Source organism: Heterocephalus glaber, unplaced genomic scaffold (genome assembly GCF_053883595.1).
Source record: "Heterocephalus glaber isolate CG9 unplaced genomic scaffold, H.glaber_assembly_v1.0 deba00001442, whole genome shotgun sequence".
Lineage (NCBI taxonomy): Eukaryota > Metazoa > Chordata > Mammalia > Rodentia > Bathyergidae > Heterocephalus > Heterocephalus glaber.
This window is the reverse complement of record NW_028258296.1, coordinates 44,960,955-44,982,482: the sequence shown is the minus strand read 5'-3', so window position 1 is coordinate 44,982,482 and position 21,528 is coordinate 44,960,955. Positions and strand designations below refer to the sequence as shown.

The window sequence follows — 21,528 nt, the reverse complement described above, 5'->3', positions numbered from 1 at the left end:
ACCATGCCACAGTTAATAAGATATGGGTTTAGAAATATGGAATTAAAAGAAACTTACCCTTTCCCTTTGTGCAGCTCTGACCTCCAAACCAGTTTCTATAGAAACAAGAGGACAAGTGCCAGTGCCAGAAGTCTGTCAATTACAACTCATCTTTTAGTTGCTGAACAATAAAGCCAGATCCCAAAGTCGGCTATAGGTTTTTGATTGTCAGTAGTTCCTAAAAAGAAACCCAGGAGGAAAAGAGATATTTAACCAATTACTGTATTTAGAAATGCTCCCTTTAAACTTGGCTATTAAAAAAAGAGGGAGATCCAATATTGTATCTTAAAAGAAAAAATTACTAGTGCTTAAATTTAAACAATAAAAAATATATTTGAAGGTTCAAAATACTTTTAAACCACTACATTAAAAATGTATCACCATAAAGTAATTCCAATCACCAAATCTTAAAAGTTCAAATGAATCCATTCCTTTTATGGAGTCAATTTTCAGTAAGATTTTAAGACCACAAAGGGTAAATTTCACAAACGAAATTTGTGAGAAATGATACAGTTAAATCTCTCTAAAACCTCTCACTGGAGAAGAAATCTAAAAATTATAATTTAATTCATAAAGTTTCCCAGAGATGCTGACACTGCTGTTCTTGATGAAAAAATCCCTGCAAATCAGATACACAAATTCAAAAATTTGGGGATGTGAAAATAATCAGGCAGCAATTTTTCATTGGATATCAACATGACTGCTTGACAAATACATTTCAGAATCTTTTGTCACGTAAATTTACACATTAAAAATATTTCTGTATCTAAACTGACACATGCAATTTAGACTATTCTCTGAACATTCATACTGGAATCTTAATATTTATTTTTTGTCATTGTGTATTTTAATATGAATTAAATTCTTCATTCATGTTGGTATGTGAGGAGAGTTGATTTACAAAGTTAGTATCATAGTACAATTAACAAGGGCAAGTAGAACCATTCTTCACTCCTCCCATATCCATCCTCCTAAAGAAAGTTTTTGGGCTGGGACCATAGCTCAGTGGAAGAGTGCTTTCCCCTCATACACAAGCCCTTGGGTTCCGTCCACAGAACCATAAAAAAGGAAACAAAGTTCTAAACTTTTCTCTACCAAATTTTCTAAGTCTTGGCAGCACCTATTAGTAAACACAATATCTCAAATATGCCTGTACTCATATTCTACTTCACAATGTGAAATAAAATAAAATGGGAAGAAAAATATATATATACACATAATAAAATAAGCAATGACCAGTCAAAGCCAGGAATGGTAGTACATGCCTATAATCCCATCACTCTGAGAAGCTGAGGCAAGAGGATCAACCCAGCCTGGGTAACTCAGTGATTTAGCAAGACCCTATCTCAAAACAAAAAATTTAAAAAGGGCTGGGGATGTAGTTCAGTGTGAAGGCCCTACATTCAATTCTCAATAATACAAACACATGCATACGCACACACATATACACAAAAGAGCCAATCAACTAGGAGCAGCAATAAGAGTAACACTGGTGAGAGACATTGACAATTTTCTGGTCACCTAAGGTTCACTATCTCAGAACTCTTTTGCTTCTGTTTTTGTTGAAAATGGTTTTTTTAATGCTTCACAGTAAAAGTCACTGACTAAGGAACAAACCTGAGAATCTTATGCATGAGGAAGATACTAATTATGTATTTAACACATAGAAAAGAATACTTACACTTACATATCTAAAGCGGCGTTTCAGAATCTTTAACATGTGTTTGAGTCACCTGAGGACCAGCCTCACTCAGCAGGTCAGTGAGGCTGTAATTTTCGAATCCTAACATGAATCTGACATGTGAATTCTAATGTGATCTTAACGCTGCTGGTCTAGGGACCACGCTTCTGGTAGCAAGGATTCTAGAAGACTAATCAATATACATCCTATACTGAGCCTAAATTATACTCTGAAAATTTTTGATGTACATTTTCAAACTTTAAAAGGTTGATTGTGAGTATAAGATGTGTCTCTGAGCCAGGCATGGTTGTGCCTGTACTCAGGAGACTGAGGCAGGAGACTGCTGCAAGTTCAAGGCCAGCATGGGCAACACAGTGAGTTTAAGCCCAGCCTGAACTACATATTGAGACCCTGTCTCAAAAAGACGAGCAAAAGATGTTTCTCTGGACAGTCAACCTTTAGTAGAATCACTTGGGACACTTAAAAGAAAAAAAACAACACATGAGGCTTTGTAGAGTCCCATTCCCCCTAGATCAATTTAAATCAATCGCTGAGAAAGAGCCTCAGCTACTAAAATTAAATTTCCTCAAGTGATTCTAATGTGCAGCCAGGGTAAGACCTCTGCCATAGAATGCAGAAAAATTCCAATTAAAGAGTCCATTTTACTGAAGTGTTTCTATACTTAAAAAATATATACAAACTAGCATATATGATACTTATCTGGGGAGGTAGACAAAGCTATTGATAGTTTTTTTTTCTACACATTGAAATACAAATACATTTTATGGGAATCAATTTTGCCAATATGCCCTGAAATGCATAATAAAAATACATATTTTAACACCTCAAAATGTTAATCTTGCTTGAAATGAAAGTTCTAATGTGGACAAAGATGTAATAATATATACTTATATAAAAAATTTTTATTAAGTTATTTTCCTGGGTAAAAAGGAAATCCATTCATTACTTGAGAAAGGTGAGAAAACAAATCCAATGATTAAAAATCACATACACATGTATCTAATTTGCATAGGATGACAGCTATTTTACAAAAAAGTCCTCAAATTTTAGCATGAAAAGTTTGGTTTCTCTTTTTTTTGGTACCAGGGATCAAACTCAGGACCTTATACTTGTGAGGCAGGCAGCAGAACGACCAAGCTAAATCCCTGGCCCTAGCATGAAAAGTTTGGTTTGATACCATTAGAAAACCTGCAAGTTATGAAATATAGAAAGCAGGGTCAGTGTGTCTTATCACAAACTACCTACTAAAGTGAAAAATGTCATGACAATTTGTTGAAAGCAGAAAGATCAAACAGCATACTGAAAAAATGAGGATGTACTAAAACAGTGATGGCAAACCTTTTAGAGACAAGTGCCCAAACTGCAACACAAAACCCAGTATTTATCACAAAGTGCCAACACTGCAATTAAACCTGAATACTGGGGTTTTACTTTAGAGAAAAACAACTCATATATTAACATATTTTGTCTTAAAAGAAAAAAAGTAACACACATGCTATAGGTTTGCCACCACTGTACTAGAAGGAAGACTGGTTTTGAAAGCTCAGGGTATTCAACTATTATTAGCCCGAAGAAAAAAAATGAAATCCTTATCATTTAAAGAAAACTAAATAAGGACTCAACAGAGTTCAATCCCCAGCACCACCACCCCCAAAATGATAAAAGAATACTACTGATCTCTAAACAGGAATATATTCAAGGTCTTATAAAGAATCTGAATACTAAGAATTTTCCTTGGCATTTAAATTTATATTAACTCCCCCAAAACAAGTACTCAAATCCTGGAGGGGTAAGGGGTTGCTATGATTGAACCCAGGACCTCTTGCATGCTAAGCACATGTTGTACCACTGAGCTATATCCCTAGCTCCAGGTAGTTAAATCTTGAGCAAATCCTGACACTCCCCTTTTAAAATCTCCCACGGTTTCCAGGGCATTAAACATTCAGAATACAACCCAAACCTCTTGTCCCAGGCCATAAGGCTCTAACTTTATAGTTTACCACCTCACATCTTCAACCAGAATATAAGCTACAAGAGGAAAGAGAAACTTATCTGTTTTTTTCTCCAATATATTCCCAAGATATAGAATAATCCCTAGTATATGTTACCTAAATAATTGAAGAATTACCTACACATATAGAATATGACACAGATAATTAAAAATAAGAATTCTTCCAATGATTTACAAGGCAAAGATATACTCTACTTATGCAGGTTGAGTATTCCTTACCTGAAATACTTAGGATCAGAAGTATTTCAGATTTTGGAGTTTTTTAGGTTTTAGAATGTTTGCATAGAATTTACTGGTTCAGCATTCCTGAACTGAAAATCTGAAATGCTCCTAAATCTGAAATTTAAGGGTCAATATGATCAATAGATTTCAGATTTTGGAGCACCTCGGATTTCAAATTAGGGATGTTTAACCTGAAACTTTTTTCTGTCTCAGTCCTATTAGTAATCTAATAATTAAGAAGTAGTATAATCATTCATTAATAAATAACTTTCATGTGTATACACACATGCTCAATCCCAGAATTGTTTTTAATTTTAAGATAGATGATAGTCATTATTTTTAAGTTAACATCTGAAAATTCAAGGATACCTCAATCAGTTCCTAGTTGTGTATTCCTTAGTCATGTCACAAAACTCTTCTGGTATCCCTTTAGCATTTCATAAACAATGGTCCTTTGCAGTATTGAGGCAAAATTAAGTAAGTAATTACATGATTATAAAACTGTTACTTAAATGATGACTTTAAGTGATAAATTCCATAGCATTTTGTTTTCTTCTCCCCTGCCTGCTGTAAGAGCTTTATCTTCTGGAAGCTCTTCCTCTGTTTTTTGAGACAGAACACTACTCCTGCTTTCCCACCTAGACTTTCACAGCACCATGGTCTCTTCCCATCCTTAAATACTCCAGGAAGTTTACACCTCTACACTGTGGGTCCACTCACCACAGAAGGAACTATCAGAATTACCTGGGGAGCTTATAAAAAAAATAAAGACTTCTGGGCCATGTGGATCCTAACAAATCTCAAAACAGCAAAGAGCCTACTTGTTTCTCAAATTTTGTAAAAATTTATTGTAGTCTGAAATCCTCGGCCATTTTCTCAAGTTTGTAGCTATAGTCCTATTCCTAGCCTCCAGATTAAAGGTCATGAAGCACAACAATACAATGACCAAGACAGACCTAGCTGAAGCAAAGCCTGGTTAAAACCCTGGCTCCATCACTTACTAGTTGTCAGGTTACAGTATATGGTGAGACTTAAATGAAACACGTGTACAGTATTTGACAGAATACTTGGCATGAAGTGGGTATTCAATAATAATTGGTCTCACTATATCCAAACTGATCATCTATCCCCACTCCTGCACTCTTCAACCTGGCTTCTCCTCTACGATTTCCTGTTTTTGTTGACCCAATAATCTTCATAGTTTTCCAGGCTTTAGTCTGCAGCTTACTTTCTCAAAACATCAAGCAACAAGCTACTATACTCTTACTCATGTTTGTCTGCCTGACCTATCAATCCCAACCTCCCTCTACCATTTCATATCCTTTTCTAACAAATTCTTCTATAAAATCTTTCTTGACCATCCCAGGTTTAACCTGTTCATACACCCTTGTCACCTGCAAAAACTCTTCAGCAATTAATTTGATGCTAACCTGTGACTTCCCTTTTTAAATTTTATTTATTTATTTATTTATTTTTGGTACTGGGGATCAAACTCAGGTCCTTGCGCTTGCGCAGCAGGCAGCAAAACCACTGAGCTAAATCCCCCGCCCTACAGTTCTTTTTTTAAAATTAATTTTATTGGTACATTTAAGGTATACAATATAGTGACATTCATCATCCTCCTATAGTTGTCTTAAACTGTATTTAGTAGTTTCTTTTTTATTTTTTTTGGTACTGGGGATGGAACTTGGGACCTTGCCCTTGCGAAGCAGGCAGCGGAACCACTGAGCTGAATCCCCGGCTCTTAAACTGTATTTAGTATTTGTCTATTTATACCTACTTTCCCCTATTACAGTATAAGCTGCTAACAGCTCCAGAGACTATCTGATCTTTTCCTCTATTTCCTATTTCCAGCACTTCAGCCAGTATTCAAATGACTACAGAAACCTTAACTGGAAGCTGAATATTACATTCATTTAAGTTGATGCAAGCTAAGTAATTTTACATCAAAGTCAAAACTCTTACTGACTGCTAAAACAAACCTTGTTTAAGGCGTAAGGAAATTGTTATTCCATAAATTCATCTGCTAAGAACTTAAAACCAGATCCAAGTTATTAAGTGAAAAGAACTTTTAAACAGGGGAGCTCAAAGACAGTAAATTGGAGTGACAGATGAAGGTGGTGGCCAGAGAGGCCATAATCAGATACAATATTGCTAAAAGAAAAAAGCAATGCTGTACAAGCCATAAGCACTACATTTATTGCCTCAGATTTTAAAAAAACCTGTAAACAATATGATTTAGGCTACTTAAGTGGCACTTTACAAAATCTGGGTTGTTTTACCGAAGTCAGGGTAATCCTTATTTTAAATTTTAATACCACAGCCAACCTTTCAAAATGAGCTCAAGTCAATTCAGAGGTGCTCCTGGAACTATTTCTTTTACAGAACGCTACATTTATATCAAATGAAAGACTAGAAAACCACACAAATACTTCAAAAGGGCAGTTTCCAATTTATAAAATCAGAACTCTGGATCTAACACTCAGCCTAGTTTTTCCTTCACAGTGTAGCTGGGAATAATTTCCAAAGTACTGTAATTTCAAAATATTATCATGCTGTGTACCTTCCCATTTTGCATATGGTTCCACAGATAAACAGATGACCTGTTTGAAAATATATTTGCCTCATTCTTGAGAAATGAAGCCTGCGATTTTAGGGAGATACCAAACATGCAGAAATATACAGAAAGTTCATCGTAATCTCTTAAACGTCCACAGTAATTTAAAATAATTGCTTACTTGGGCCAGGGATTTAGCTCAGTGGAACTGTGCCTGCCTCACAAGTGCAAGGTCCTGAGTTTGATCCCCAATACCAAAACAAAAAAATTAAAATTAAAGTAACTGCTTGCTACCTGGAAAACTACTTAAAGGACTTACAATGTGGGCTACCAAGAAAAAGAAAACACATTCAAAACTGCTCTTTCCACAGATTAAATGCTTTAAAGAAATATAAGGGGAGATCATTTAGCAAAGCCTTAGATGGAACCACCTCATACCTTTTTAAAAATACGCCTGAAAATGATACACAGAAACCATCAAAATTCCCAATGTCTGTTTTGCCCCTATTACTCTCTAAAAGTCTGGGTATGTGAGCTGTCCAGTTAAACAATTCAAGGAGCTCAATCAAACTCATGGAAAAAAGTAGCCTGTACAGATCAGTTACTATACTTATCAATCCTGTAAGTCTTCTGGAAGAGATGAAAAAAAAAATCCTATTCAGAATTTCTTATTCTATTTCTTACAAAGCAAGGAAATCTAAGCAGTATTACATACCATAAAAGTTATGCTGTGATAAGGTGTCAAAGCCCCACACTTAATTAATGTAGGAGGAGGCTCAGAAAACTGGCAGGACTAACTAGAGAATGAAAATGTTAAGAGCAGACAAAAGTCAGGCTTTTTTCAAACTGTCTATTCATTTACCTAAAGTTACAGTTTCCTAATTTTATGACTAGACTCTTTATTAAAAAAAACATTTTGGCTAAAATATCTATCATTCCCAATCTGTTACATACTACAGTACTCTTAACTTTGAAATTTAGAAATCTGTTTATAAATGAACAACATGTTGATAGCAGTATGTCCTCCTGCACCATTACATCATGACAAAAGGCAAAGGCTAAGATTAATGAAAAATGTCAAACATTATGGGCATCAAAACCATAGTTCCCAAATGCATAACCAAAATATTAAAAATGTTTGATCCCACATTAAAAGACTTTTTCAAATACTAAAAGTAAAGAATAAAAATATAAAGTAAAAGTTCTAGCCAGAATTTTGTATATACCTCGGTGACAGAAGGAAGCTAGTAATGGCAGCAGAGTGCCCAGACTTTTAACCAGAGAAACACACTTGAAACATTAAAAGCCCTCACCCTATTAAGTATGCGTTTTTGACCTCTAAAAACCCTCTTACCTGTTTACAAGTTTACACAGCTGTTTGCCACTGGAACACCACCTTGCAGAGTATAACCGTGGCATCCTCGGTTGATAATCACCTGTTGCCTAGCAATCATCAATCCCGCATGGAGACAGACAGCACTAGGGCTCTTCCATCCGAGGTTAAAATTCAAAACAAGCCCAACAAGCCTGAATTTCAAGGTGGTCTTCGTCTGCAACTAGTTTAGTTTAAAATTGGCAAACAACAACCATGGTGTCTGAAGCCAAAGGTGCAGCATTGCTGGCTTCCTCTTGCACTCCAGCGTTGTCACTGTGCACCGAAGACTCCTGCTGCAAACAGGGGAGTTGTTCTCCTGTACTGGGAACAGGCTTCCAAAGCTCAAGAGCCCCTGTACAGGATAATGCAGGAACTAAAGGCAAACACTTTCTCCTCCTTAAGGATGCCTCCATTTTTTTTCCTCACAATCTGTACTACCAACCGAAGTGACTGGGCCTGAGTGTGCGTTCGTACCTATGAAACCGTCACGGTGCATGCACATCCAAGGCATGTGGAACCACAGGTCAAATAAGGCACAGATACAAAGTAACGGTTCTAATTATAAATGCTAGCTCTCAGGAACTCTTCATCCATTCAGAACTAAACCCATCACTGCATAACTCTGGTAAGAAGCCCCTGGAGACGGAGGAGCTCCTCAAATGTGTCAGGAAAGGCTTTATTAACATCATCATTAACATTTAAAAAGCAAACGGAGTATTTCTCCTTCTTTTGGCAATTTGGTGCAAATGTTAAAAGTGCAAGATAAAGCAATTTCAAACTTTTCTTCAAATTAAAAATGAAACTAAGGCCAAACGTGATGGGTGAACAAAATAAATCAAAACTTAAATTCAGCAACTCCAGCTCTTCAAACCAGCAAAGCCCCCGACTCGTGCACTGTGGTGAGGCTTAGGGTGCTTGCCCCGGCTTCTTGTGTGCCAGCCAACAGCACCATTTCCTCATCACGTTGAGGACCGAGAAGCAAAGGATCCCCTTCACTGCAAACAAAGGGGGCCACGGTAACACTAGTGATCCTTCAGAATTGACACACCGTGATAGTCAAAATGAAATTGATGGTCTCCCTGCTTCTTGCTCAAGACATACAAGCTCTGAGCAGCAGCAAGTACCCCCTTGGCTGCAAACAAAGGGGTCAAGGTTTGCCGTCAATTCACTTCCAGGCAGAAAAACATTTTCCTCAAAAGAAACAATTTATTTAGAATAAAACAAAAGCAGCTCAACTGTGAGCGCACGTTTGAGTGACAGCTACTTTTAAGCTGTGTGAGCCATAAAAAGGGTTTTTCTTTACTTTTCCAGAAATCTTGTGTACACAGCACAAAGCAAAGAGGTCATTTTTTTTCCACTTAAAACACCGGCATTGGCATCACAATAGCAGATACACAACGTTAAGCTGCCATTTTAGTAAAATGCACAAATACTAAACAGATTAGCTTTCTTCCATCAGAGGCCCATGTAAACTCCACATAAGACACAACTTCTCTTCAAAAAGGTCCATTAGAGCTTTGAATTCCATATCTTCATCCATTGTTCACCAGTTTTGCTTGCGGGGGGGGGAAAAAAAGGTTATTCAGTACAAATGTTTACAATATTAAAAATATATATATATATTTCCCCTATGCATTACAGATGAACATAATATTAACAAGACCTTTCTGGATAGTCCACCTTGACTTCAAAAAGCACCAATAATACCCACTGGCACAAACCTTATAATGAATTTACTGTATGGATAGACAACTAACAGGTAGAACAATAGGGTGAGTTTTTTTTAACGATTGCAATTGAGGATTATAGGACTGAAAATATACTTTATCCTCATACAACTGAGTAAAACATGGCAAAAATTTTCAGAAAAAATGCAATTTCACAATCAACCAGTATCTCTTAAATATAACTTAAAAAGTGAAACTATAAAAAGGTGAAGTTTAAACTTTTACCCCCTCTACTTCCATTCTGTAATTTAAATAGAGTAACAGACTATTACTCCATTATTGTAGAAAAGGGTCACAATACAAAGTCGTTTAAAAAACTACCTTCCTGTATGATACCAAAGACAGCAGCTGTTATTTTCTGTTAAGAAAACACTCATACAATTGCTAAGCAGTAAAAGAACACTCCAGGACTCTCACTTTTCAACTCTGTTTAAATCACACACATTAACACTTCATTAAGCTTAACATTTCACTGTAGTTACCTGAAATCACTTTCCCCTTTAGAGGATATCACTATAACCAGAATGTTAACAGGGTCAGTTCCACTTCTTTTCTTGCTCTCATACCTAACTCCTATCTCAAAATGAGACACTGTGACATAGATTGCAAAGTCCAGAAATTCTCTCCAAAACTTGGTTTCACATAAAAGGTCATTAAGGCCTTCTTCTTAAGAGGATTTCCTAATTCTATTACAACAGAGATTTTGGTGAATGATTCCTGTATGGATCCAAAGTAAACAGTTTGAATTGTGCCTGCAAAGTGAGCAATTTCACTGTCTTAAGGTTAAAAGTAGACTTAAATTTTCAGAAAAGAAAATTAGTATAATCAGTGAACATTTGCTCATAAATCATTTGTAAATAAATCTGGAAATGTCTGACTCTGAAAAACACCTTTTTAACTACTATACACCAACTGATCTGAGTCAAGAAGGGAATATATTACCTTCAAAACTTGACAAAAGCTTAGGCCAGTCAGAGGATGGACATTTTTCATATGTAATCCCTAAGGGAAACTATACTCTCACTTCATAAAGTCATCTTAAACCAGAAATTTAAGTTTCCATGTGAAAAAATTCTTTACAGGAATCTCAATTACAATTAACAAAATATTACCAAAAAACTAAGTAGAATTATCTGCTAGGAGCTGAGTGCTTAATTTTCCATAACTTTTGAAGGTGTGATCTTAAAGTCTTAATTACATTACTTTTACCAGTAATACTTAATAATTTAATGATACACTTAAGAAATTGTCTTTCCCTTCATTTTAACAGAGTTCCTAAAAAAAAATCAGTTACACTAAAGTAATTCAAGAAAAAAAGATTTGGATACTACAAAAAGTATCCAGTGTTGAGATTATGAAATTCTGAGTATTAGGAACCAGTTTTAGACTTTTGCTTTCATTCAAATTCTGAAGGTTTAAGTAGATCATTTACAAGTATTTTGAACCCACACAACAGAATGGGCAACACAAATAAGAGATTCATCTGGAAAATGGTACTCTGTAGGTAAGTACCAAATTAAACATCATTAGTTTTTTATAAGACATACATTTAGAAATGGTATCAAGCCATTGTTCTAAAAACACTGAAGCACAAAATTGCCCAGGTATAACAAAAGCAGCAATGTCAGATAAGGATTCAAACAAACATGGAGCAAAAACCACAGTGCTCTTCAATAAACTATCACACCAACTTCAGTTTAAAACAAAAAAGAAAAAGGGAAAACCCACATATTTTGGTTTATAGTAAAATTAGGTGCCATGGGCATCACTTTCTAAAAGAGTGAAGTCATCTGTCTAACCATCTTATCAAAAGATATTCAAAAGTTAATGGTTAGTGAAATTATTTAAACTGGAAAAATGTATCTAGCTACAACTGTACTTTGACCCCATGGAGCACAAGCTCCACACCTGCATAAGTTTCTGAATAGGTTTCTACTCTATACCAGCCACTGCTTTTTGGGAAACAAAAGGCACCCAAAGTCTTAGTTGCAAGCACACTAAGGAGCTTTGTGCTCATAGCCTAGTACTTTCCTTCTCTCAAAATGGCTAGTTTTTCCAGTTTAAAAATGAAACAAAAAACAGAAACCTCCAAATTTCTTTTAAAAAGTATAAATGCATAACGAAAACCTAAAAACATGATGCAGCAGTGATGAGATTTTTGTGCTAACACGCATGAGACACCTGTCATAATAGAAATAAAAATTACATTTCCCTGGGTTATTATTGGTGCTATTCCAAAACTACCAGCTTTGATTACAGAAAGAAAACAGTTACTGAGTTCTGTCAGGCTTTGAATAAGTCACTTTCACAGAATAAAAACCTGACCATGATCCAGAAGGTTCCAAAATATATCAAGGGCCTTAAGTCCTCACCACTTAAGTCAAGGGAGAAAAATATACTTACTAGTGACCTGAGGAATCAGGGGTGGTGGCAGAGGAGTAGGTAAAAACAAAAACCATCCATTACTGTAAAATAGCAAAAGTCCTTGCTAAGAACCAAAAGTCATATATCTTTCTCAGCTCAGCTCAGGACAAAAAAAACAAACAACAATAAAAAAAACCCAAAATTAAAAACCAAACCAAAACAAAAATCTGTAGGTGGGCTAAATTATTTTATAATAATTACAGGTGTTTGGGCAAACGATAAAAAAGGATTTTCCCACACTGATGTTTCAAATCTCAATGGCTGGATAACAATGAAAATATTAAGCATGAAATTTCAAAAATATTCAAAACATTTCTAGTAATGTAATGTCACCACTACTGTTTAAATATGAAAATAAAAATACCAGCAGTTTTTTTAAAAAGTGTATCAAAGGCATTTTACACCAACTTTAAAAAAAAAAATCTGCAATCCAGATATGGCTGATTAATGCCCACTGAACCAAAAGCCTGAAGCCAACTTTTCTATTATTGAAACCAGAAATTTGAACGGATACAAAAAAAACTCATCTTTGACGAAGAATATATTTAAGTTTTAAAATATGCACAATTAAATTTGAACTGTACCTGTTGCACCTCTGAAAGTCAGTAAAACACCACCACACACCTATAACTGACTAAAAATTCTGATTTTAAAAAGCATCTACTCACTTTCTTGCATACTAGTCTAAGCAAAAGACATAAACGGCTTTTAACACAGTCCTCAATTTTTACCAGTTACAGCTATAAACCAAAAGTGCACAGATGGGATACAAAACTCAAGAGCTAATCCATGTAAAGCCAACTCTCCTAGAATTAGCTGTATTTTAAGAGAAATATTCAAATACCTGATTAAAATAATTACATTGCTAAACAATTTAACTGCATATATTTCTGAGATCCCTGATCAAATTTCAGTCACAAAAGTAATGTTTCTGGTAAACGAATTATTTATCTACACACCAATGAAGCCATGTTGCCATCTGTTTATAGTCAGAAGGCTCTTTGTCAATATTCTGATTTTTCAAACTTTTGGTTTTGTAACTTTGAGGATTTATTTTAAGCTCAGGATTAAAAAAGAAAAAAAAAAGTTAATCAGGAGAACAGGAACTCTTAAAGCAAATTCATCTTCCTGATACCTTAAGGATTTCCCTTTCACTGAACAGCTAAACTGTTCTAATTTGTTTTAGAGGTTTATAAAAATATAAAAAGGCTACAACTAAATAATTAGAAAGAAAATTTCATCTGATGCTGTATCCCATTACACATCACAAAACAGAAACCATGTCAAAGTAGTAAATACAAGTTACACATGGACTTTAGGACGCACCACGGACAATGATCATGACCAGGTAATCTTCTTCAGATTTGGCCAGTGCCTTGGCAGGGGAATCCAGGAACTGCTGGGAGAATTCACAAGGTGGGAAGGCATGAAGGACGCCGGTGTTTTCCTTGTCTTTGTTGCCTCCAACAGGGAGGCTGATCACCCCAGCTGCCTGCTTTTGCTTTAAATAGGACACAAGGTTCCTAAGTGGCCTCTGAGTAGAGGTGGCAGTGTCTGATGTGGCTGAGGAAGAGGAGGATCTGCTGTCAGAACTTCCAGGTACAGCCAGAAGAATGGCATAACCATTGGGCCCTGCCACTTTGATGCGTCGAGTTACTTCATCCAATTTGGGCTGGTCTAAACGAAGTCGCTGTGTAATCTTGAGCTGGGCTACTTTGCCTCCTGTTGAACCCTCCACAAGAAGACTGCTAGCCACTTGGAGGTCACCCTGCAACAGATGCATGTTGGAAGGAAAGTTGCTGTTCTTCAGTAGAAGCATGCCCTGCCAGGCCAAACAAAGTTTGGGAGAGGCTGTTGCAGCAGGGGCTGACCCCCCATCCTGTTTCTGGGAAGGGGATTTCAGCTTCGATGAAGCAGTGCTGGCACTGGGTACACTCCCATCAGAACGGTCTTCTTTTTTCAGAGGGCTTTTTCCCTCAGTGGGAGCAGCTGTCCGGTGCTTCCTATCCCGTTCAGCTGATGCAGAGTTTTTCCGGTCTCGTTTGTCACCCTGGCTCTTCTCCAAACTACCTCTCCTGTCTCTGACTGGAGAGGGCCTTTCCAAGAGAAGACGGGAAGATCGATCACTGTCACTGTTGTAACGATCCCGGCTGCTCAGTTCTGGACTACGGTCAGGAGAAGGAGCACAGTGACGTTTCCGTGGCCGGTCACTCTCAGGGGACCTATCCAGATGCCGTATGCCACTCTCCTCAGGCAACCGTCGCTTCCTAGGCTGGTCTCTGCTGCTGGGCAGATCTCGATCACCTCTATCCCGGTCCAAGGACCAGCCATCCCGCCTTCTATCCAAGCTATCCAGTGACTCATAAGCAGCCACAGCAGTAGCAGCAGTCCTAGTGCTACGCTCTCGGACTGGGGGTGGGGGAGGCACCCAGTCAGAATCAGGATAAAGGTCCCTGTCACGATCTCTATATAGTAGAGGTGGCGTTCTATCCCGTGCCCCTCTCAAAGGATCAGGTGCCCGATGTCCAAAAGCATCTGTCACCAGTTCATAATGAGTCAAGGGCAGAGGCTGCAGATACTGCTGCTGGTAACGATGTTCTGTGTCTGCAAAGTCTACTCTAAGACGACGATCTGGGCCACCAAGTGGGAATCCCCGCATATGGGTCCAGGCAGCATGAGCTGCATCCAAGCTTTCATACTGGATATACGCCCAACTATCACCTTTCCGGTAGTCTATCGTGCGTATAGTGCCAAATCGGTCAAATTCTCGTGCCAGGGCTGCAAGAGGCACCCAAGGTCCAAGGCCACCAACCCAAAGGCGGGTAGTGGGTGTGGCTTTACCATAACCAATTTTGATAGGATTCCGAATTATAATCTTGCCAGACATTGCTAGTTTGGCCCGGTGAGACATGTCTAGGTTCTCAAATTTGAGAAAGCCATAGGTACTGGTCTGGCCACGAGAAGGCCTCTTGATGTCTACTTCTGTAATGACTCCAAAGCGATCAAAAGCCCTTCTTAGATCACTCTCGGTCACAGTAATGTCCAGGTTGCCCAAGAAAAGCGTCCGGTTAGCACGCTGATCATCCTCGGGTGAAATCTCATCCACTTCTCGGAAAGGAGCAGCACCTGCTCCAGCTCCCACCCTTGGCTCAAGACTATACGCTGGTCGCACTCTCTCATAGAATGGATAATCTCGTTCTCGCTCCAGTTCTCGGGGCAATGGTGGCGGAGGTGGAGGGGGCAGGCGACCAAGAGCCAACTGCTGCAACCGGTAGTCTCTGTATCCCAATGCAGCACCGCCAGGGGAAAGTGATCTCTGGCCTCCACCGCCTCCTCCAGGGGGGTGCCGGTGACCACCTACAGAGGCCCCGACCACGCTGGCTGACGGAGGATAAGTATCTTTGTCTAAAGGGGAGCGGCTGCGGCGCCGGCTCACATACACAGCTTCTATCTTCAGAGGCCGGTCATACAGCACCAGGCGGCCTCTGGCATGCTTGGCCGCCCGCGCGTCCTCTGGCCGCCGGAAGTTCACAAAGGCTACCCGCTCATCCCCGCTGCCAGAACCTGAGAGATGACTGATTTTGACACTTACATCACCGAAGCGTTTGAACTCGTGAAACAGTCCGTCCTCCACGGCTTCGTCACTCAGCTGGGACCCCAACTCGCTTATCTTCAGAGTCTTATACTCCCCGCCGTCCCCGCCGCCAGGAGCGGAGGAGGCGGCCCCCGAAGAACGTGACTCCCCGCCTCCACCCCGAGAGCTGCTGCGCGACTCGCCCCCGCCCGAGGAATTTTTGGTGCTTGGGGAGCTGTAACTATGCAAACGACTACTGGAGCTGCCCCCACCTGTGTCATACTCGCGGCTGCCACCTCGACTGCTGGACTTGTCCAGGTGAAGACTCCGCCGCGACCCGCCGCCGCCGTCCGTCTTCCCGCTGCTACTCCCATTGCTGCCACCAGAGCCCCCTAACTTCTTGCTCCGTTCCCCGCGGGAAGTCGAGTCCTCACCACCACGGGAGCGTTTGGGCTTGACTGGCGAGCGTTCTTTTCCTTTCATCGTCGCGGGTCGTCGGAGGTCGTCTCCGCGGAGCTGACTAACCCGCTGCCCCGCGCTCGTTTCACACAGCGGAACCGCACGCCGCCATCTTGGACTCCGCCGCGGCAAAGGATCCCGCCCTCTAGACCTCATTGGTCAATTAGCTCGCTCTTCCACAGTCTCATTGGGAAAACTATTTGTCTGTCTTTACATCTCCCCGCGCTCGGGGAAGGCGCCCGCCCAGCCACTTTTATTGGGTTCCCAACGCCCCAGTCAGAGGACCTCATTGGCTATATTTTTTGTCTATCTTAACGGTTCCTCGCGCCAGGCTGTAGCTCCGCCCCTCGCACTTGATGGCCACCTGACCCAAAGTCTGGAGGCGTTGATTGGACAAAAAGTCTGCCCTGTAACGGTACTTCTTGCGCGGTGAAAGCAACGATCCCACCTCCTCATCCCTTTCATTGGTTTGTGACCCGGTTCGCTAACCCACTATTTGGGAAGTCGGCCCATCCGTTCTGGCGGTTTTTTTCTTGAGAGCTTGGCTCACCCCGACTTTTTGAGAGACAGAGAGCTTTTGCGCGCTCTCTCTCTCCTTCTTTCGACCCTTTTCTTCCAACTTCTCCGGCAGCTGAGAGAAGTTTAAATCTGATTGGATGTTGACAATGAAGTTGATAGGCTGGAATAACTGTCCGTCGCTTGCTTAAAGGGATAGGCACCTACTGAAGAGGCTGAGTGAAGGTGAAAGCCTAGAACACGCGCTTGTTGTGCGACATCACTTAAAGTGTCGCGAGATGGTGACCGTGAGGCAGGCCCGCCTCCCCGCGCTTTCGGCGTTCTCTCAAACACTTGTTCATTCCTGTGGCGTGCTTGGTTGTGCTGGGGCCCTGGGATCTTGAAACTTCCGGGCTTCGCACCTTCCTGCCTGTGCCGCAGGAGGGATAGGTTAGGCCCTCTTCCTGTCGCGGCCCTAGATTCCCTTAGGAAGCGGTCCCCGGGCGTCCCGCCTACACCATCTTAGTCCCTCTAGCTACAGCGCGAGCAGCCCGTAAAGGCCCCACCCCCGTGCAAGAGAAGGCGCCGCCCGCGGTCTCAGAGGCCTGGAGGGCGGCCGGGGAGCGGCAGATGGGGGATTCATAGCCCCGGGTCACCGGGACGTCCCGCACGCGCGGTGCTGAGACCGCCAGGCCCCGAGAGCTGGGAAGCGGCTCCGCGCTGAGGGAGCCCGGTCCCCCTGGATGCTGCCGCTTCCTGCCCAAGTTCCCAGGGGAGCGACGCTCCTACCTGCGGCCCGGGGCAAGGCCGGACCTGAGAGGCACGGCTGACGGGCCTGGGCTTCCTGTTTTCTGTTGCGACCCCGTGTGGATTTTGTATTCTGTAAAATTCTATCGAATGTAATACAGAAATTCGCTTTTATTATGTGATGCTTCTCAGCATTAATCCCAGCACTCTGGGAAGCTGAGTAACGAGGATCGCAGGTTCGAACTCGGCCAGGGAAACGACCCTGCCCCCCCCCCCAAAATTTTTCTTAAGGGTTGGGGATGGAGCTCGGTGCGAAAGGTTCAAGCCCCTGTCCACGCTCTTTCCCAAGCTACTAAAATAAATCTTCATAAGTCTTAGCATAATGTGTTCAATATGATACAACTGTATCTTTGAAAATTGTGTGGATCATATAAATGTTTATACACATATCCTTTTTATATTTTCGTAGAAATTTTACTTGACCACATGGGAAATGGGTGGTTACTGGAATTGCTTTTCGGAGGGAGCCTGAGGATCTGGAGTGGGAGACTGGTACACACATGGAAACCTTTTACCAGGCACGTGCAGTACCCTTTGAATTAAAAAAAAAAAAAAAAGCAATTATTTTTAGCTTTCATAAACTATTTTCATGGGGAAAGTTTTTTTAAATGCAAAAGTAGAGTACAGTACTATCAAGAATTCTCATGTACCAAACACCTAGTTTTCAACAATTATCAGATCATGTCAGTCATGTTTCAGTCTGCATTCCTCTTCCCACTCTTCCCTGCTCTGTTATTTTGTTCCAGGCTTATCTGATCTATTACCTGCCTCAGGCATAGAATCTGCCATTTCTCCAAGGAGTTTTGGTTTCTTTTTAGTGGGAAATGGTATTGAAAGATAAAAATCTGGACATTAGGAGATAAAACACAATTGTAAAACTACAAAATAAAAGGCTTTACAGAAGGGGATTAATCTTTTTCTAGATTATATAAATAGTACTACTGCAAAAAGAAATTGAAGTTAAGCCTTTATCTGATTGTTTTATTCAATCTATAGCCAATCCAGATAAACTAGACTGCAAAGTGACTATTTTTGACTTAAATTGACCTGTATAGGTGACTCACTGATCCAAGGAAAAGGTAAGGACCAGTCAGAATAGTTTCCCAAACCTCACGACAGGGCTTTGAAGGAGCATAAAAGTTGAGAAAGAGAATTCAGGGAGGTGAACAGGCACTAATTTGAGGCATGCCAGGCTTCATAGCTTGGCACTCAGGAGTACCAGGGAGCATCTTGGATGCTACTGTCCACAACCAGAAGCAGTAAGAAGCCTTGCCTAAGAAACTAACTGGTAGCCTGCCTGGAGTCAAGAAGACTGGTAAATTTAGTGCAATAGACAAAAGTTACCAGGGACAAAATTAAATGTAGCCTGAGCTAGGTGTGTATGTCCATCCTAGAACAGAATAATGACATAAAATGTTGGATCCGTCTAGTTAAAATAAATGGTTTGTTTTCATTTCTTTTGTGTACTTTCTTTATATTCCTTGTGTTCATGAAGCTGCTTAGTGAGGTTTTAGCAGCCTATGTCCATACATGTGCTCGGGAGAGGCCTGAGAGGATGAAAGTGACCTATGGGTTAGAGCAGAGGTGGCAAATAATAGAATATTTCTTCCTTTTCAATCCTTCTTATTTGATTTTCTGGTCTTATTGTGCTAAGTAGAATCTCTGATACAGTGTTAAATAGAAAGAGTGATAGAACTCCTGTATTTTTCTGCATTTTAGAGAGAATGTTTCTAATGTTTTTCCATTTAGGATGATATTTATTAAATGTTTTGCTTTTCATTATCCTTACATTTAAGAAAATTCAATTTGTTCCTACTTTACTGGAAGGTCTTTTCTTTTCTTTTTTCAAAATAGGGTTTCTCAATGTTTCCCAGCCTGGTCTCATACTCATGGACTTAAGTGATCTTCCTGCTTCAGCCTCCCTCGTAGCTGGGGCTACTGGAAAGTTTTTAATCATAAGTAGATATTGATTTTTTTTTTAAGTAAAGGAAACTAAAGAGACATGTCAATAAAATTTATGCATTATACATCATTATAACCTAGATGGGGAGAGAAACTGTAAAGTATAACACTAAAACAACTAATAAAATTTATATATATATAGTGAATAGTCATATATCAATATTATTTCCTTATTTTGATCACTGTGCTGTGGTAATTAGGAGAATGCCTTTGATCTCAGACATACATGCTAAGGTTTTTAAGGGTAAAAGAATATCTCCAACTTAGTCTAAATGGTTTAGAAAACTTTCAGGACCAGATAATTTCCTTCTGTTTTGTTACTCTGCAATCTTTATGCTGTCTTGTGATCTATAATGGATTTTCAAGGGCCATCCACTCTACCCAAAGGGAAGAAGAGAGAATCAACAGCATATCCTCTTTCTTTTAAGATACCACCTAGAATTCCTTTTATATCTCATGAGCCAAAATGTACATATCTAAACACACTTAGCTGTGTTTTAGTCCACCTGAAAACCAGAAGACTTATTTCTAAGAAAAAGATGAAGAGCAATCGATGAATTTAACTTTATTAGAAGAGAATTTCATTTGATTATATGCAGTTTAGAAGTAGAAATTAGATATTTTGCAAAAGAGATAGGATGGTAAGTCATTGAGCAAAGCTTCTCAAGTCACAGGCAGTAAAAGCTTGACATGCAGCTCCTTTTGGGTATTAGGCAAAATACTCTTGCTATGCCCAGTGTCTGGTGGAGATTCCAATTTAAAGAACTCCAGACGCTATTCTATGTAGTCTTCCTGATATAGGAGGAAAGGTGTGGCAAACCTGACTGGGAAATAAGCAGTACATGTTAATTACAAAATCCCAGGACAGCACCAAATAATTCTCAGGACCCTGTATGTAGAACTTCCCTTGGCTCCCACAAGATATGGACAACATAAAAGAGATGAAATCCCCCAAGACTCTTCACCACAGCCCACCCGCTCTGTCTTCTAGGCCAGGGTGTACTTTTATTTTTGCATTTATCCTTTCTTTTGTTTGGCTCAAATATGCTCTACAGAGCTAGTTTTTCCCTTACGCCTTCACCCCTCCACCCCTCACTTTTCAAATAAACTTTTGGCACCATTTTTGGCTTGTCTTATGAGATTCTTTGAGACAAGAAGGACCTGGAATATGTTTAATTGGTTATCCATTTCTGAAGGGACTACCCAGTAACATTCCTACCTCTTATGTCTCAAATTCCACTCACCTGTAAATTGTTAAAATATGAGTGTTTTTGTCACCAACTGTGTTTCAATTGAACAAAGTAGTAGATTTAGATTTTTCTGGTGTGTCTACCACATAAAGGTGATCCCACAAATGCAGTTGCCTTCTTAGATCTTCTAACTAACTGAGTGCATGACTAGTCAGGACAGGAGAGACTAGCTTTGAGGAAATCTAGCCTCTCCAAACAGCTGCAAATCATCTAGAGAAAAAAAGTGAATATCTGCAAATGCTTTTGTTTACATAGCGTGAGTATAAACAGTATTTCCATGACATTTTAAGATGTTGACTTTTTTGTTTTTTGAGACAGGATCTTACTGTATAGTTCAGGCTGGCCTTGAACTCAGTATGTAGCACAGACTGGTCTCAAATTTGTGGTGATCCTCCCATCTCAGCCTTCCGAGTGCTGGGATTGTAGGCACACACCACAAGACCTGGTATAAAATGGTGTATTCTTTTAATTGATCAATGAATTTATCTTTATTTAGCATGTTTTATATGTTCAGTACAGTGAAAATACAGGAAGAAGAATCATACCACAGCAATATATGTGCACCCATCTTTATACAGGCACAGTTCGTCATAGCTAAAGCTTGGAAACAGCCCAAGTGCCCATCAACTGGAGACTGGATAAAGATGTGGTTTTTTATAAAATGGAGAAATGGAGTACTCCTCAGCCATAAAGAATGAGAAACTAGAGACATTTATAGCTAAATGGATGCACAATGAGGTCATACTCTTAAGTGAAATAAATAGGACACATGTGTAAATACCAAATAGTTTCTCTAGTGTGAGAAACTGAGAGTGTAAATAAGGACTAAAATGATTAAAACAAATAATTGATAATTTTAAATAGGAAGAAAAGGTCCAAAGTGGTAGGGGAAGTGGGAGGGGAAGGGGAAAGGAAAGAAAGGAA

General features: G+C 39.7%; 1 protein-coding gene across 1 annotated transcript; it reads right to left on the bottom strand.

The window, feature by feature from the left end:
• Positions 1-9,088: 9,088 nt before the first annotated feature.
• Rbm15 (RNA binding motif protein 15) lies at positions 9,089-16,330 on the bottom strand. The gene is made up of 2 exons (XM_004853680.3): positions 13,384-16,330; positions 9,089-9,461 (listed from the first exon to the last, which is right to left on the bottom strand). The coding sequence occupies exons 1-2, from the start codon at positions 16,244-16,246 to the stop codon at positions 9,439-9,441; spliced, it is 2,886 nt and encodes a 961-aa protein (XP_004853737.2). The 5' UTR covers positions 16,247-16,330; the 3' UTR covers positions 9,089-9,438.
• Between the last annotated feature and the right edge of the window lie 5,198 nt (positions 16,331-21,528).